An 18,125-nucleotide genomic window follows, 5' to 3' on the forward strand; every position below is an offset into this window, starting at 1 on the left:
TTTGTGTTTTCTTAATAGGTGAAGAAATCTTGAAGACCAGAGATTGGAATATGCTGAATTTTAAATTAAAAAAAAAAAAAAACAAAAAAAAGTTAAATTGTCCGGCTGTGGAAGATGGAGCCTCATTTTTGCAGCCACTTTGAATCACGCGTTCATCTCTAAATGCGCTGTTTTTTTTTGTTTTTGTTTTGTTTTGCTTTTTGGTTTTTATTTTTTTGAAGAGCTAACTAACCCTGGCTGCGTCCAGTCTGAGAGAGCATTCAAATGGACTTGCTTCCTCTCTTAGTTATAAGCTGTTTAAAAGCGCATCCTATGTTTGAATTGTGGATGAGAGGTTCCCTTGGCAAAGTGAGGAGGAAAATTCTTCCTACCCCTTTATTATTAATTCACGGATTCAGTCTTGGTTCGGCCTACAGGAGCAGTTAACTGGAAGCCTTTGAAGATCGATAACTTTGCTGAGGTTGTCCAGGTAGGTGAAATCGAAGACCCACAGTGCCTGGAACGTGCTGTTTAATGTGTCCTAACTGTGTTCTAGAGAAGTTATTTGTAGCCATAGTTGATTATTGACTTGCATGTATCATCAGGTGGTTTTTTAAGGAGTGACTCCGTTTTCAGGCTTCCAGATGTGCTCCAAGTCATATTATTGAGGATGTGGAAGAGAACGCTTGCTGACAAAGCTCCTGGCAGCTTTACAGAACTTTAATATTTAGTTAGTTCATGTAACAGCTGATTTCAAGGCTTTGCTCTCTTCGAGAGACTGATAACTTGATTTGATTAACTGAAGAAAGCTGGAAAAATGTTCGTTCCTCATTATTTTTCACTTGTTACTTTCTTTCGGGTTACTTTTAAAAAGAAGATTTCACCGATCACAAGCCAGTAGAAGACTTTCAGCCCAAGCAAGGGTGAAGACAGCTCTCTCCAAGAGCAGAGGAAGTCCCAGTGGAGAGAACCCAAGCTTGTTAGCAGAACTCGTCGGCATGTCTAAACAAGGAGACGACTGCTACTTCTATTTCTATTCTACCTGTACCAAGGTATGGCTGGTTTTCCTTTGCCTTGCTTTTTTTCCCCCTTTTTTTTTTTTCAGGAAGGAGTAGATTAGGAGGAGGAAGCACACTGGTCTTTGGTTAACTTGAGAACCAGATAGATTCTGAATTCAGTTGTAGCAACATGAGGCAGCAGCATGGCCATTTTTGAGGCTGTACTCTATTTTCCTTGTTGGTTTCCTTTTGGTTCCAGGGAGACAAATGTGCCTACCGCCACTGCGAAGCTGCTCTGGGCAATGAGACGGTCTGCAAGCTGTGGCAGGAGGGTCGTTGTTTCAGGAATGTCTGCCGATTCAGACACATGGAAATTGACGTGAGTGCCTAACGATGTGTTCTCAAAATAAATCAACAAAAGCATTTTTCAGTGCCGTAGGTGCACTGATTGTGCTTTTGCAGGATAGATTCGTTTGCTTCAAAATCATACTGGTTTCTGTTACCAAGAGGGGGGGTGGGAGGAAGCAGAGGGAAATAAAATCAATGCCTTAGGTATGTCTTAGCAAGATATTTTTATTTTTTTTTATTAGATGCTGACAGTTTTCTCAAGAGATGCAGAATAGCTGTTAAATAGACTGCTAAAACCTGCTGGAGCAGGGGGGTAATAAACAGGCTGTTCTATCCTCATGGGAGCAGGCTTGATAATGAACTATCAGGTCTCTTCTGACCCACAGTCCTTCAGATAACGCTGTTGTAGCTGCCTGGGGTAGGAAGTGGGGAAAGTTAAAGGTGCAGCAGAACTAAGTGTCCAAGAAGTAGTTCTAGACAGGGTTAGCCTAGGCAATTTCAGATGTTCTTTTTCCCTCTGAATAATCCTAGTATAATCCTAGGTGTATTAGTTTAACCCACCCTCAACGGATGTCTGAGAGTGCCTGTCTTCTCAAACTGAATGATGACCAATCTAAATGTGCATAGTGGTTACAGCTTATGCAAACTTTGTGAATATGCCCAGAAATACTACACTTAACTGAGAAAGTGACCTTTGGAATGATGTTTCAGCACTGTGTTGTGACAGCTGTCACGATCTGGAGCTGTGCATCTCTTTGCAAGCCTCAGGTACATGTTATCACAAGCTTTTCTTTCTTTCTGTCTTCAGAAAAAGCGCAGTGAGATTCCTTGCTACTGGGAGAACCAGCCGGGAGGCTGTCAGAAAGCCAACTGTGCTTTTCATCATGCAAAGGGACGTTACATCGATGGACAGTTCTTACCACCAAGCAAGAGTGAGTTTAGGTCCTTTTTCTTTAAGCGCTGAAGAATTAATTTTGAGTAGTACTTAGTGGGTGCCAATCCTGTAGGGGGCATCAGGTAACTGTTCATTTGTGAGTGCAGGAAAAGGTCTGCAGTCATAGGTGTACTGCACCGAGTGTACTGCTGGTGTTTGTTTTCTGCTTTCGTGCTCAGCTTCTCTTTGCTTAGTGTGATGTTTGCCTTGCAGTTTGCTTCCTGTTGTTTCCTCTTTTGCTGGGTGGTAGGGAGATGTGTTGTTGTTCGAAGGGAAGTCATTGTTCACGGCGTAAGCAGTGATGGGATGGGCAAAAGGAGATGCTGAACTCGTTGTCTGTGCGGGTTATCTGCCTTTGCTACCATCTCTTTGCATTGTGGTCAAAGTTTTAAACTGCCATATTACCGATGATCCTCCTCTTCCTCTAGCTACACTGCCAAGTCCGCCTGTGTCCGCGGACGATGATTTGAAAGTGGCTCAGATGTCACTGCAGCAAAACAAACTTTCTGTCCAGTCAAATCCCTCTCCACAGCTAAGGGGGTGACAAAAGTGGAAAACTCTGAAAATGTCCCAAGCCCTACACACCCTCCAGTTGTAATCAATGCTGCAGATGATGATGAAGGTGATGATGGTGAGCATGTTTTGGTTCTTGGAACAAATTTGTGCTGTAAATGATTGTGTAAATCTTTGGTTCTTGAAGGAATCTGTGCTGTAAATGAATGTGTTAAATCTTTGGTTCTTGAAGGAATCTGTGCTGTAAATGAATGTGTTAAATCTTTGGTTCTTGAAGGAATCTGTGCTGTAAATGAATGTATAAATCACAGATGACCTGAGGTCTGACTAGCAATAGGGCAGGCAGTCTGGCCAGGTCACTGGTGGCTTTGTCTGGCAGTCGGTGGACAGAACCTGAAACGTTGGAGGAAAGCTTGGAACCACTCCTGGCTTTAGCTGGTCTGTTGTGTAAAGTTCTATATGAAACTAGGAAGGAAATTTCTTTTTTCTGTCTGAAGAGCAATGTGTTGTGTAGTAGTTAAAGCTGCAGAGAGAATCTAGAGTCCTAGATGTTTTGTCCTAGTGTATTCTACTTAGGAGTTCATCAGGTCAGTGTAGCTGTTTAAAAACAAACAAACAAAACAAAACAAACAAAAACAGCAACAAAGTTTTTTATATGAACCATGGGCTGAAGTGTCACTGCATGAGCTACGTAATCATGACCAATCTGGTCTATGCATAACTGAATCGATTTTTCCCCTTCAGACCAACTTTCTGAGGAAGGAGAAGAAACTAAAACTCCCATCCAGCATCCAGCTGCGGAAGGCAAAAATGGATTACGGGTGATTTCCACTCGGAAAGGCAGTTCTATTACTACTAAACAAGGTATGCCAGCACCTTAGTAGGATAAATCAGAAGAACTTGACAGTTAACTCAAAAGCAGTGTGGTGTAAAAACACTACAAAATGTAGGGGTGCTGAATGGAGTCGGTTATTTCCATGATCTCATTTCTGCCATTAATACCATCATGTGCCCATTGGGTCAGAAAGGTGAACACCTTTTCTTTACTTTTGGAGAACAAAACAGGGCCACAGCATGGAGTTTAAATGGCTGCACGTGCAGCCTTGCAACCACTGTTGATAAGCCATATCTAACAATAGAGGGATCTAATATCGTGTAAATGGATTAAAATTAAAACTACATTTTGAACCCTGAAGGATGAAAGGAGGGGCAAAATGCCATTGGTTCTATGGCTCTTTCACTTGTGAGGAGTGTTGACAGGCTTTATTCTAAATACTTCAGAAAGTTCCTGAGCGCTAAGAAGCCTGAGGACCTGTGGTCCTCAGTGAGTGCCTCTAAGCCTGTCTCATGAACTGTTTCCTGTTTTCAGAGGGCAATCTGAATTTTGGAATAAAAACACTTGAGGAAATCAAATGGCAGAAGATGAAGGAAAAAAATAAGAGACACGGTGGTGAGTTAATATTCCCTACTTTCTTATCCTGTTCACGGCAGGTGATGGTGACTGGGAGCTGCTTGAGGGACAGACTTCCATTTTTAGCTGGGGGCATAAAGCAACCTGATTCTCAGCCAGCTGGTATTCTAAATGGGAGTTCAAAGGGCAACCAGAGGCAAATTAGTCACCTCTCTTCTTTACATGCTCTGCTTGCTGTATTTTTGACAGTAACAAATCATTTAAAGTTTTTTGTTCTTTGTGATAGTTTTTTATGTTGGGTAAACTTCCTTATGTTTTGGTTGCTCTGAACAGAAGGTTCTTCAAGATCTTCTCTTCGTCCCGTTGATTCTATGATTTTTCCTGCTCCAGAAAAGGAAAATGTCCGGACAGTGGTGAGAACTGTGACACTGTCTTCCAAGAAAGGTAATAATGAATGCTTTTGTTTTGATTTCCTTACTCCTAAACTGGAGGGTTAAGCAATACTTAAAACAATTCACCCATGTTAGCCTTCTGGTGCTGCCTTCTGTTCAAAACGTGCTTTTATGCTTAAAGTCCCTGGTTGTACTGGAAAGATTTGGTGCTCAGGTTAAGTGCAGTGGCAGGAGAAAAAAAAAAGTGTCAGTATGCAAATAGGGGGGTAACTGAAAAACAGAAGAGTAACGAGAAGAAAGAGCTGTAGAAGACAGTGCTATATGTGAAGCAATTTCTGAAGCATTAAAGAGGCTGACAGTGGCAGGTGTGGACACAGTATGACAGGAGTTTGTGTATAAATTGTTTAGAGCTGTGCAAATGCCTTTTAAAAGGAAAAAAGTGTGGAAGTACTTTTACTCGTAGACATTCACCTTAGAAAGGAATATTTCTCAGCATTTGTACCTAAGAATATTCTGCTTGCTTATGCAGCTTTGTTCTGCACAAAGTATAGGTGTCAAGCAGACTCAGATTCACTCTCTACTATCTCAGCTGGAATTTGAAGCAAGCACTGAGACTATTAATATTTTTTTTCTATGTTAACTATAGTTAAAATATGAGTTTATGTGGTTTAGCTGTCAAAAGAGTGTCTGACTGGGGTTTTTTGGACATAGGCTAACAGGATACTATTTCTGTTGGCTACTGGTTTCTGTGAAATAGAAAAAAAAATTCCCTTTTGTTTTAGGGGAGGAACGTGTGGTTCGAGTAGATCTTGCTGATAGACAAGGAAAACGGAAAGCCTCTGCAAGTAAGAACTTTTTATGAGCTGTTACGTAGGTGCTGCCTTCTATATATGACTGCATTAAAGAGTATTTGTGATGTATGAAAGGAAAATACATTGCAGTGGAGATCTGTGTTGACGGCAGAAATGGCGAATAAATAAATAAATAAATCATTTAGCAGCTGAAAGGCAATTCTATGAAAATATGCTTGAAAAAGAGAAGCTTATTGTTGACTGTTCTCAAACCTTCCTGCAAAGAAAAGTTCTTACAATATTCCTTGTTTTCTCTGAAGATGATGTAAGCAGCCTTCCAGTGAAGCGCAGCCTTGCTGAAAGGCTGGGGAAGAAGGTAGAGGCTCCGGGAAATGCTGACAAAGCACCCAAGAGAGAGACAGGTACTAAACGGGCATCTGGATTGGATTCCTGGGTTTTGTATTTAGTCTTTCTGTTTGTCCTTTTCCAGTGATGTTTCTTTTTGCATGTTGGCTGAGGTCGTAATCACTGGGATTCAAAGTCACCTTTCCTGTCTTGTTTTGAAATGTGAACCTGAAGTTGACATTATGCAGCCTCCCTAATTCGTTCTTTTTCTGTTTTGCAGTTCGAGTTCCCAAGTCTCTGAAGGACAGGCTGGGATTACCTCCTAAACAGACCAGTACTGAGAGAGGTAACAGCTAGATATTAAATATGCTTTCTCCTCCTTCCTTTCCGTGAACTTGGACTGCTTTCATACATCCCGAAAAACTAATTTAAATGAAAACAAAGATCTGACGCCTCTTGCTTGAGTGCTGAAGCTCTTCTGACAGCCACTATCAGAACTCTGGCTCTAGGTGTGTGTTTATTTTCTACTTGTGCCTTGTCGAGGTTTTTAGCTGCTTCTGTGAACCGTTACGTACAATTAGAATAGAACCACTGCCAGGAGCAGGAATTTGAAATGCAGACTAAAAAAGTAATAAAGTAAAGCAGCATTTCTGTGTAGCAGTTCTCTCTGGATAGGGCTGGTCTTCAAAATACAAGTGGCTCAGAGGAGGAGGAGAATGTTGTTCTAAGGATATTGTTCTAAGATGCATTATTGGGAACGCTCAAGATGAGTTTTCCTTAGTGCTCTGACAAATTTTGGAGACTTAAAATATTGCTGGACTCTCTTTAAATGTTGGTGCTTCTCCTCATTTCTTGATGATGACAGGGAAGGCTGCTAAGCCGATGGGAGAGATCCATGTGAAAACACTGGAGGAAATCCGTCGCGAGAAAGCTCTTCAGAGACGCGAAACTCAAGCCAAAGCCGAGGCTGAAGGGCATGGTAAAAGTGAAGATTCCAGCGCAGGGGCAAGAGCTGCTCGTGCAGGTCGCATCCAAACTTTCTCTGAAGCCTTGTCTGAAAAAAAGAATAATCGCTTGGTAGAAGAGAAGAAAAAAGCAGGAGAATCCCATAGCAAGAGCAAAATTCAGGGTGAGTCCAAGAAGCAGCTCGCTCTGTCCGGGCCCAGCAAAGGGCAGGCGAAGGAGCCGGCAGGAAAAGTCAAGCCAGAAGGAGAAGTACGTGTTAAAACCTTGGAAGAAATAAAGCGTGAGAAAGCTCTGCGGATGCAGCAGAGTGAAGGAGATGTGCCAGCTCCCTCAGCACTACCCGGACCTGCCCCAGCAGAGCAGAAATCTTTATGGAGCACAAAACTAACAGGTAATAAGATGCTTTAATGCCTGCCCCAGTGAGGTGCTTCCCATATTGAGCAAGTTCAGTTTGCTCAGGATCTGCTTCATGGATAAATGCTGAATGGCTTGCACATTGTAGCCTTTCTCTCTCTCTCTCATGGGACACAAGGAAATAAATGCACAAAGGAAACAAGTACCCAGCTTTCTTTATTTCTGCCGTTGACAAAACTTTTTTTTGTCTTTTTTTAAAGCACCTGAAAAAGAAGAAAAGAAGACAGTGGAATTGAACCGGCCTTTTCCTAAACTTTCCTCTGGACCTGATGTACAGGTGAGTCCTCTGTGAAGACACACATACATTCGTACAATTTCTGATAATTCTGACAAGTTTTGTTACTCACCGTGTGCCACCCTCTTGAGTGTGTTCTTACCCTTCAGCACCTGGTAGGAGCTGCAGTGCAGTCTAAATCCTATCGCCAGCAGCATTTCCAGACAGCTCTGTAATCCTCAAACTTGGAATCAGTCTGTTTATACCACAGCAACAAAGAAACCCTGTTAGCACCAGCTGAAATCTACACAGTTAACGTGGAGGGAATTCTTTTTGTTCTTACTGACTTGATCTGTCAGACATGAAGGATTTAATACAGAAGGCCAGAGTTCTGTGTTCAAGGAAATCAATCTGTCAGTGGATACTGTATAGGGGAACTTGTATGACTTTCTGCTGCTTAAAAAGAATGTGATAAATAGATGTACAGCAGAACATCCTATCTGTTTAAAGAAGCTTGCCATAGTGGATATTGCAGATATGTGAGACTGTGTCCATAGTAAAGCATGGCTCTTGCTACAGGCAGAATTTTATGGAGAAAAAAAACACAACAGTAACCTGAACAATATTAATATGCTGTTCCACATCAAGACCATTTTGGAGGGATTGCTGATCAGATTTTCTTAATGAAATCTCCACGGATTTTTTTTTTTTTTTTTTTTGTCCTATTCATGCACTCCTTTTCTTTCCTTCTAGCCCACTCAGCAGAGTGGAACTCGTAAATGTCCAGAGAAGAGCTTTGAAGAGAGACGGTGGGAGAAGTGGCAACAGAGAGAACAACAAGAGAAGCTTCGGCAGGAGGAAGCTGCTGTCAAATCTACTGCTGGCTTCTTTAATACTGAACCAGCAGGGAAAGTGGCAGCTCAATTTCAGGGCCAGGAAGTTAAAAGTAAGTGTTGAAGGTTAAGAGTTACTTAGGTTGTCTTCTGAAATACAGACAGAAGATGACAATTCTCATGCTGTAACTCTGGCAGGGTGCATTTTGCCACGCAATGCTACGAAGCGAAGGGTGTACTTTCTTTTTCTTAGTTTGTTTCTTTTCCTGCCAGCCAGATGTTAGGTAAGGAACGGGAGACTAGAAAATGACACTACAAGTGTGGACTTTGTAGAACAGCTTAACTGTGGGACATCACTGCAAGGGAGAGGAAGCTGGTACAACAGTTGCATACACTCTTGTCCTACTATAACTGCTGCTTTTTCCTTTCCTAGCGGGAGCAGGACTTTAAATATAAAAGCCGTCTATATTTGTGAACCTAGCTTGCACTTAGGATTGCTATGTGTCGGAGGTGTCCCTTGTCCTGGATTATTATTTACTGTAGCTCTTCGGTTTCTTTGTTCCTTTGTATGGCTTGTTGGTAGACAGAGTTTACTATGTGGAAAAGATTCCTGAGAATCCAGGCAATGGCGGTGTAATTGTGCTGGCCAAATGCATTTAACTGTGTAGAAGGACTGTGGAAATGATTAAGAGAACCTGGATTTTTCCTGAGGCAGAGCAAGACTGTATCAGTTCTCTCTTCCTTTTACTCTAGCCAACTTTATGACACCTGCGAAGCCTTCGCGTGGGAAAGTCACTTTCCCCAAGAAGAAGGCACTGAAACGTAAGGCACCTGGGAGTTATCCCTCTGCCATAGCAGCTGTGGAACTACAGACTGCCTTTGATGCTGACATGATGGGACCTCCAGCCAGAAAAGCAGCCATGGTAAGGCCAGGGGCTAATGCAGAGATGGATCCCTTGTTAAATTTCTACCCTCCTCTATTTGAAAAGGTGGAAAACTCAAACGTTCTGCAGGCCTTCTGTTTCCTTTGAAATCCAGTAGCTGTCTCCAGGATGCTTGTAGAACCCTTCTGTATTTATGAGATGAATGGCACTCTTTAACCGGTACTCTGATGCTGTGATTTCTCTGGTGTGGGGGATTTTGTCCATTAATGCCATGTTCTTAAAAGACACAAGATCATGAGTAACCTCCAGGTGAATGTGAACTTTCTTCAGGAGCACCTTGCTTTTGTATTTTGGCCACGGCTCCGCAATGCCAGAGGAGAAGCAGTGTGGAGGAAAAAGCTATTAAGGAATCTTTTACCCATGTGTCATAAATACTGTTTTGCTGCTTTCTAGGGTGTTTCAGACGTGCCGGAGCACGTCCCAGCCATCAGACTTGAAGAAAATCCCCCAAACAGGTGACAACCCCAACTTGCTCTTTTTCTTAATCAGTGTATATCCCCAGGGAAACATAAGTTCTGTCACATGTGGGAAAAAATGAGGGTTCTGAGATAATTAAAGCCCAAATCCATCAAAGGAATAAGTCACCTGAAACCACTTTCTAGCAGCTAGCAGGATTGCTTAATTAGGCTTTCTTGAAATGCTGCAAGTCAGCACAGCTTTCCGGTGACTTCTTGGGTTGTCTAAATACCTGAACGAGGATGAGGTGAAGTTCTACTCCCTCGTGAGGTGATAGATGATGAGTAGTGTCCTCTGCCTTTTGGTCCTCAAGAATGCCACCTCAACTCCAGGTGCCCTGGCTTCACAGATAAACCCCCAGACTGAAAAATGTACCTGGTAACGCATCGGGCTCTAAATGTAGCCCTGGGTTGATTGATAACAATCCCTGTGTAAGATTGAAGCGTAGGAGGGCTTGCCTACAGTTTTAAGAGCCGGTTTGCAGGAAAGGGATTTCCCGTTAAGAAATGGCATATCCTGATTGTTCTTTCTTGCTCTCCCAAGACCTGAAGTGCGTCTTGGAAGCCCGGAAAGATTTGAGGAGCAGATGGAGATGGATCTCGAGACCTCGACCTCAGCTTCTTCCCAGCTAGAAGAGGCACGGACACGCCGGCTGAGTTCCACAGGGAACGCGCCCTTATCTGCGGATGAAGATTTTGAGAAGCTACTTTGGGAAATCTCAGGAGGCAGACTGGAAGCCGAAATCGACTTAGACCCAGGGAAGGACGAGGATGACCTCCTCCTTGAACTCTCCGAGATGATTGACAGTTGAACTGCGTAGTCCTATGGTAGAATTAAAAAAAAAAAAAAAAAAAATTAAAACTGTTCTTCTTGTTGGATACCCCGAGGTGATCCTTTTTCTAACTGAGGCTTTGCAATGAGACTTAAAGCACAGTCCAAAGTGGTAGAAATTGGCAGGATCTGCACTCAGTTGTCCTAAATTTCCCTGCTGGTCAGAGGTAAGGTCTTGTGCATCCATTCTCTTACCTTCGATATCGAGAGGACAAAGCACTTCTTTTGGCACAGAAAGATCTCCATTGGCACGCCATGGTGGCTGCAAATCGATCTTCTGATGGAGCGATGCTCTGAAGGCTTAAACGTAAAGCTTCTTCCTTCCTCCGCCCTTGGCACAACTCGATGTTGGGCACATTGTGAAGCTTCAGTGTTCTGATTTCTCGGACAGTTGATAGCCAAATCCTGGAGTTACTATGTCAACTCTTGACTTTTACTCGTGTATGCCATTGTTTTGACTGTACCTGTGTCAGATGATGAAGCTGTAGGGGTGGGAGGGAGCAGAATCGTTATTCCGGTGTGTTGTGGACCAAACTTGCTGCCAGGAGTGGGGGTGGGGGTCAGCCCACCCAGCCTTCCTTTCAATTATCAGGGAGGATCAAATAGTGAAAAGCAGCAGCTCTGCCATGCGGCTCCGCTACCCCCACTCCCTTCTCTTGTGCTGTACCAAAGTTCCCCCAGGCTTTGGTTGGTGCTTTTTGCTGGTGTGAGGACTCCGGGGCGAGCAGTCGGGACTCTGCCGCAGTTACGGGGTCGATGAAGGGTTGTTTAAGTGCCTCTTGGTTTTAAAACTTGCTCCCCTGAGCTGCTGGCTCTGCTGCCTGCTACAGCAAATGTTCGGGTGCCATCAGCATCGCGCTTGGGCGTGGGCACTGACTCTGCGGAGGACAAAGCTGAGATTCGGGTGTATTCTGTACCCTGCCACCAGCCATCGTTTTTTTTCCCCTAGCAGATCAATTTTGAATTATTTTCCGAACTTTTCGCGGCACGGTAGGCTCTTCCCGCTATGATTTGTGAAGCTGTGGGGGCCCTCAGGCATTTGCTGCTGGCAGAGGAAAAGCGCTTGTCGAATTTGTTGTAAATACTTAATGTTTGGACAAAACCACGCGTCTCTGTGTGTGTGTGTGTGTGTGTGTGTGCTGTGATGCCCCGGCCCCACCAGGGAAAACCTCCGCCAACGAAACTGCTGCTGGAGCTCACACAGGCCTTCATCGTGCCAAAGGACTTCACGGGGACTTCTGCCGGCTCAGTAATGGGGGAGAAAAAGCAAAATCAGGAGGAGGAGAGCTCAGAGACTGCGCCCACCTGCCCTCGCTTTCCCTTCACCCCAAGCCCTGTTCTACCATCAGCCTTCGCCTCTTCTGCCTGCGGTGCTGGCAGTGGGAGCGGCGAGGCGGCGGCAGCCATGGCGTACCGCGAGCAGGACCAGAAGGTGCAGAAGGTGATTGTGCAGCCCATCGTATCCTTCCTGCGGCTGCGGGGTGCCAGGGAGGTGGGTGGGGGGCGGCTCGGACCTCAGGAGTCTCGGATCTGGGGCCCTGGGGGCTCAGCCTGGGCCTTGAGGCCTTGTCGCGGGGCCCTGAGGCCTTGTTGTGGGGTTTGGGACCTTGTCCCGAGCCCGGAACTGTTGTCCCCGTGCTGAGCCCTTAACGCAGCGCCCCAGAACCTCATCTTCTGCTACCTGCAGAACGTGAGTACCGCGGGGAGGGGGCGGGGATGGGGATTAGGGAGGTGTGGGGGGAGTGGGGAGGGTCTGGGGATTCCCCTCGGTGAGTTTTCGGCTCCTGGCCGTGTCCCGGGACGGGTTTGTGGGGGATGGAGAGCTGTGCGGCGTGCTGGTGGGCACAAGGAGCCCAGCGTTTCCCCCTCGTGTAGCCGGGCATGCAGGGGTGATCCCTTGTGACTGGAAACGTGTTCTTCACCGAATGTGTAGTATTCACCCGATGGTATAAAGCTCAAATGTCAGATTGCTCATTGAAACTGCCCCTGAGAGTTGCTCCTCGGAGCGTTTGGGAGCTGTCGTGGCTGTGGCTAGCAGGTATTTCTGAACACATGAGAGAACAAAAGTGCTCAGTGTTTGTGGCCCGACTTACTCTCCTCCTTCGTTCTGCAGAGGTCGAGGATCCAGGTGTGGCTCTATGAGCAGGTGAACATGCAGATAGAAGGCTGCATCATCGTGAGTATCCGCACGTCCCCATGTTTCATCTTTCATTTTGCCTCATTCACAATCGTGTTTTTTGGTCAAGAAAAGTTATCACAAGGAAAAAAAGATTTGTACTTCTCTGCCCTTCCCCTCATCCTGCCCTTCCCTCCCGCTCCTGAGCCCTTCGTCAGGCCTTGCTGGGCCCTCTGTCCGGCTGTCTGTCCGTCCATCCGACCCTCTGGCCATCTGTCCCACCACCCTGCCCCGTCCCTGCCCTCTCCCTAAGGAAGGAAAGAGTCCCCGGGCTGCCTTCTTGGGGGGGGGGGGGGGGGGGGGGGGAAGAGGGGAGGTTCTGCTGAGAAAAAACTGAAAGATTTCCCCCTTAACGGGTGCCTTGCGAGTTATTTCGAGTTCCAACCTTCTGCCTTCCTTCCGTAGCAGTGCCTCTAAGGGGTGCGCTGTAAGGCAGCCCTCATCTGGCGCGTTGCTCCTCCGTTCCCCCAAGGAACTGCCTTCAGGATCTGACTAACTCTGGATGCACCCGGTTGTCGCCTTAATTTCTCCCTTAGCTTGCTGAAAACAAGCCGGTTGGGTGACCTTTTGCGTTTCTCGCTTAAAATTTGGATCGAGGAGGTCTGTGTTTCCTTACGCTGATGTCCACGCTGAAGGTGCAGAAGGGTTCCGTGCTGTTGCTTGGGTCAGCCTTGTTGCCAGGTTCGGAATGTTTAGCCTACCGGTGCTTCGGTGCTGTTGGGCTGCACTCAGAATGTGAGCTCTGGGCGTTATTTCTCAAATACTGCGTTATTTGAGCATACAGACCCGAGATATTCTGCGGAGAGGTGATTTAAGGCACGTCAGAACCACCGCTGTGGCGTGTGCCAGCGTCGGACGCCCGTTCGAGTGATCAGGCGGAGCAGGTGAATTGAATTTGGTGCTGGGTGGCGAGGTGGTGTTGGGGGAAGAGCTAGGCTAAGGAGAGCTTCCTCTTGCTCTGCCCCTTCCCATCTCAAATGGCCACTTCCTGGGGAGATGGGTTCGTTTGGAGGTTAACTACAACGTTAGAGTGAGGATGAGGAATCATCTTTAGTCCTGTAGGTATTTGCTGCCAGGCCGCAGCGTTGATTTCAGAAATTGTATTTAAAAAAGGGAAAAGAAAGGAAAGATGTATTCTTTAACATACTCTCTTTTCTCGGAGAGTAGATGGAGGAGCTTCAGCAGTGCCCTTCCTCCGGAAACGATTCCCAGTGTCTGCTCAGACACTGAGGAGGAAAATGGAGGAGAGCCACCCGATAGAAATAAAGGAAAGAAGGGGTCATGGATTAAGGGAAAAGCACTACTTAAAAAATTGGTGCTCTCTAAAAACGGGTTAAGGGTTTGGGACCTGCAGGTGCTGCCTACAGCTGTGTGCGTTGCAGTCGTGCCTGTTGTCACTGAGCAAAACGGGGAGAGCTGCTTTGTCGAACGCGGCGTGTTAAAGCACGTGCCACTGCCTGGAAGAAAAGCACGGACTTCCCTCGTGTGGGACTTCTTCCCTAGCGATCTGTGGTTTACCTGATGGTTTCCCATAAGCTGTGAATGTTTAAAAGAAAAAAAAAAAAAAACAAAAAAAAAACAACAACGTTGAGAGTGGTGAAGCAGATCCTCACCTGGGGACTCAGAATCAGCAATGACATCACCATGCGAAGCATTGTGTGCGCTTCGGGTCGGGGCTGCTGCGAGCCTCGCAGCGGGGAGGGAGAGCGGATCCGGGGTGCCTCTGGGTCAGCCCTCTGCCCTGGTGGCTTCGTGAGCACTGAGTTTGACTCCTGTGTTCCCAGCTTTCGCTTCCGCACCTGTGGTGTGGCAGAACCAGCGAGCTGCTTCCTCAGCTGGAGGAGGAAGAGGAGTGACCTCAACATTGCCGAGGTAAAGCACAATTATGGAAAAGATTTGGCAAAGATGTGGGTTGTACCAGCGCGGCTGCTGCAGCAGCAGCAGATCCTGGAGCATTGGAGAAGATAGAGAGGGGTTTCTTCGTGAAAAGAATGCTGTTAAAAGTGTTTTCATGCCAGAAATTAGGATAAACGCCTTTGTTGTTTGACATCCTCTATTGACCTGGCACATTGGCATTACAGCGTACCTGGCACGCTGTTTGTATTAAAAAAAAAAAAAAGGTATTTTAGTCAGGGCAGGCCAGAAACCTGCCTTGGCACTTGCACATCGCAGCAATGCTTACAGACCCTGCATCCTGGCCTGGCAGCCAGGATCTAAATCCGATGGTGCTGTTGGTAAACTGAAGCTCAGGAAGCGCTTCTGGGTTTTTCTGTCCTTCCATGTGAATTTTTACCCTGTGAAGTTGGTGTATGAAGCTTTTTTCGTAACAACAAATAGGTTTAAAAGCAGTTTCAGTTTAACATCTACATGCTTGGGTGTTATTAACAGAGCTTTGTATACTGAGCTGGTGCTTGGTAGGAGAAAAAACATAAATCTTACCTGGGAAACCTGGACCCCCTCAGCTCCATACTGCTATGAGGAAACTCAGATGTAAGAACACACTTAAATAACACCTCACCAGAGCTGTTGTGCTCCTGACCACCAAAGGCACCTTTTTCCAACACCGTCATACTGGAAGTCGATGCAGCCGGTTCCATCCGTAAAGTGTGACTGTACAGTGCTGTAAAAGAAATATTTTTTCACAGCTTTGGAGAAAGTGAAGCAGAGAAAACCACACATAACCACTGATACCTGGACCCCAAACTGCCACAGACTGACAGTGATGCCCACTGGATATCTCCTGATACCCTGCTGCCTTCTGACTGCTCCAGCAGAAGTCCCGTTTTAATTAGCCAGCAGGTCCCTCTGAGGGAGGGACTTTGCTAAAACTCCTGCCGTAGGAAGTATCCTACGGGAGCCAAGTTGCTAAACTGATGTGTGGTTTTCCCTTAACCCCCTCACCCCTGACTTTCCAGCTCCTGACGACACTGCCAACGTGTGCAGTGTCACCGTGTGCCAACTAGGTGCCAGCTGCCATGGTTTATATATTGTAAAATTAGTGATTTGGGACTCGTGAGCACTGAGAAGAGGTTAGCAATTACTTAAGAGCTTTCCTTGTGTCACTCTGTGGCAGGGAGATGGGTGAAACATCTTAGGCTTGAAAGTGATTCCCTGCAGAGTGACGTGCTCAGATCTGCACAACAGATCTGTCGTTTGGTCACCTTATTAGATCCCTGCTTGAGAGGTTGCTTGCAAGAATCGATTCCTCTTCACCTTGATGTGTCAAGCTAAAGACAAATCTGTGCTGAAGCACTGTCTGATCAGACGAGTGCCTCAGTTCAGGATTGTTCTTTGACAGCTACAGAAACAGCAGGACGATCAGCGCCTTCAGGAACAGATGAATTTGATCTTGAGGCTGTCATAAAACAGGTCCCTGAAGTTTGAAGACCCTTCAAATAGTTTGGGCCAGCAAGGAGCAGCTGTACGTGGCGGCTGCGGTAACTCGGGGCTCAGAGTCTCAGAGAGCATGGTGAAAGGTGACCTCCAGCTGGCTGCTGGAGGAAGCTGAGGCAGCGTTCAGCTCTAACCTTTGCCTTCTTGGCTGGCATCTTTGCACTCCTGCTGTCAGTCGGTGTTGAGTGTCCGTCCCCCCAGCCTCAGAACGTGCCCTCAGATGTAGGCAGCGTTTAGCAGCTAGAATTCCCTCAAATAGAAAGAGTACAAATGATGCGTTTTCTGCTTTTGCTTTGGAACTCTTAGCTTGAGGTTTTCCTGCAGGCCATGAGGTTTCTTGCAGAGCAGGGATGAGTTCTGTTAGCAAGAGGCTGTTCTGTGCTTCGACTGTGGGAAGATGAATGGTTACGTGTGCACCGTTAAATATAACTTGACACCTAGCACACCGCACTTGCAGCCTGTGGGGTGCTTTAACAAGCAGGTAAATCAGCAGAGGCTGCTTTGCAGCCGGGGTGATGCTGGGTGATTAAAAAGCAGGGGCAGAACAAGGAGTTTCTAGTGTTTGTTCTTGCTTGTCATCCGACTCTCCACTTCCACTGTTCTTTAAAAAAAAAAACAAAAACAAACAAACAACAACAAAAAAAAAAAAACAAAACAAGGGGTAAGCATCTTAATATCTTTATTATAAATGGAAGGCACAAAACAGGCCAGCAACAGAGACTGTCCAAGAGAAATGCTTTGTGCTTTATAAACAAACAAGGCAGTACCCTTAGGTGGGTGTGATAATCCTCCTCTAATGCGTTTTTGGGGTGCAAAAATAGATTTGTTCCTTTCTTGCACTTCTCTGCAGGACAAAGGCAGAATAGGCAACTGCAAAGTTAGACCAGGGAGGTCAGTTTGTTCCGTACTGAGAAAGACAAGCTTGTAAAACAAACTAGACAGATTTTCTTTGTACTATTCATCTTTCTTCAGCAAAGGCAAAGCTTATGACACTTGTTGGTGTGTATTTCCAGACCCCCAGCTACTGGCACTGTAGCGCATCTCTAATTCTTTGGTACAAAAGGTTCAAAATCTCTTAATGCAAAAATTTTACCAGCACCCTGGAGCAAAAAAAAAAGAAATTGAAAAATCAAACCGACTTCTATTACAGACCTGCTGAGTGCACCAGAGTTACTCACTTTTATTCAGGCTTTCAGGGGCAACTTCAGTTGGTTTAGCGCTTGGATTGCTATGTTGGCAGATGTCAGTTTAAAAAAAGAAAAAAAGCTTTTGAGGTCCTTTTTAAAATGAGACTGCTTTTTTGGAATTTGGAATACTGCAAGGTATCGTTGGTTTTGCTTTCTTCCCATTCCTTAGACGAGATCCATTCAGATTCTGAACAGCGTTCCCGGTCTGTTCAGGAAAATGGAAGGCAACAAGCAAAATGATGAGCTCCTTGGGCAGTCAAAAGAGCTAAATCTGGAGAGAGTTTTGAGTCAAACTTCCATGCTAAGGAGCACCAGTAATTGTTAGAAGTAGCTGCAGAGGAACCTGCATGGCACTGGGTGTGTTTCTGAAGGTGCTAAAGGTCCGAAGTGACGATTCCTATCCATACTAAAGAAGAGAAGGAAACCTTGCACTTAACTACTGTTTTGATTCCCTTTGTCCAGCAGTCAAAAGCAGTAACTAATATGAGAACCCAACTTTTCCTCTCTTTATTTTAGATTTGGGAAAATTCCCTGCCAAAAAAATATTTCCTGGAAAATTCACTAGTGTTTGTGTGAGTAAAAGCTTCCAACCTTTTATTATGAATTTGTAAGAACTATTTCATCCACTTTTGTCCAGAAGAGTCAGAAATAATTTGCACAGAAATGTGCAGCGTTTTAATGAAAGGATTCAGAATCACTCTAATTTGAACTTTATCTGGTCTGGTTGCAGGTTTTGTGACATTTAGTGTCTTTAAAAAAAATAAATCAAAATTTCTAGCTTCATATCAGAAAAAAAGAAAAAAAAACTGCTTGTGGCTAAATAAAATCTGTTGCAGCTCTGCTCATCGAAAAATCATTGGCTGTTAAATTGGACCTAAGTCGTCTTCTCTAACCTTTCATGATCCTGCAGCAATGGATGATGATGGATATATGGATTAGGGAACAGCACGTGATGGCAAACCTGTGGTATTTGCTACAGCGCAGAAAGAAAAACCAAATT

General features: G+C 45.3%; 1 protein-coding gene across 1 annotated transcript; it reads left to right on the plus strand.

Annotated features, from left to right (window-relative positions):
- Window positions 1–977: 977 nt before the first annotated feature.
- On the plus strand, window positions 978–10,349 carry LOC311207372 (zinc finger CCCH domain-containing protein 11A-like; the record flags this gene model as incomplete). Its single annotated transcript, XM_084283376.1, is given in 18 exon segments — window positions 978–1,031; window positions 1,237–1,356; window positions 2,134–2,257; window positions 2,688–2,798; window positions 2,801–2,890; window positions 3,517–3,636; window positions 4,142–4,222; window positions 4,517–4,627; window positions 5,358–5,420; window positions 5,687–5,788; window positions 5,992–6,057; window positions 6,577–7,068; window positions 7,292–7,368; window positions 7,476–7,481; window positions 8,059–8,251; window positions 8,892–9,061; window positions 9,476–9,537; window positions 10,082–10,349. Coding segments are annotated over 18 exon segments (2,310 nt in total).
- Window positions 10,350–18,125: the final 7,776 nt, after the last annotated feature.

This window comes from Netta rufina (assembly GCF_964035555.1).
Source record: "Netta rufina genome assembly, chromosome: 3".
NCBI classification, from domain to species: Eukaryota; Metazoa; Chordata; class Aves; order Anseriformes; family Anatidae; genus Netta; species Netta rufina.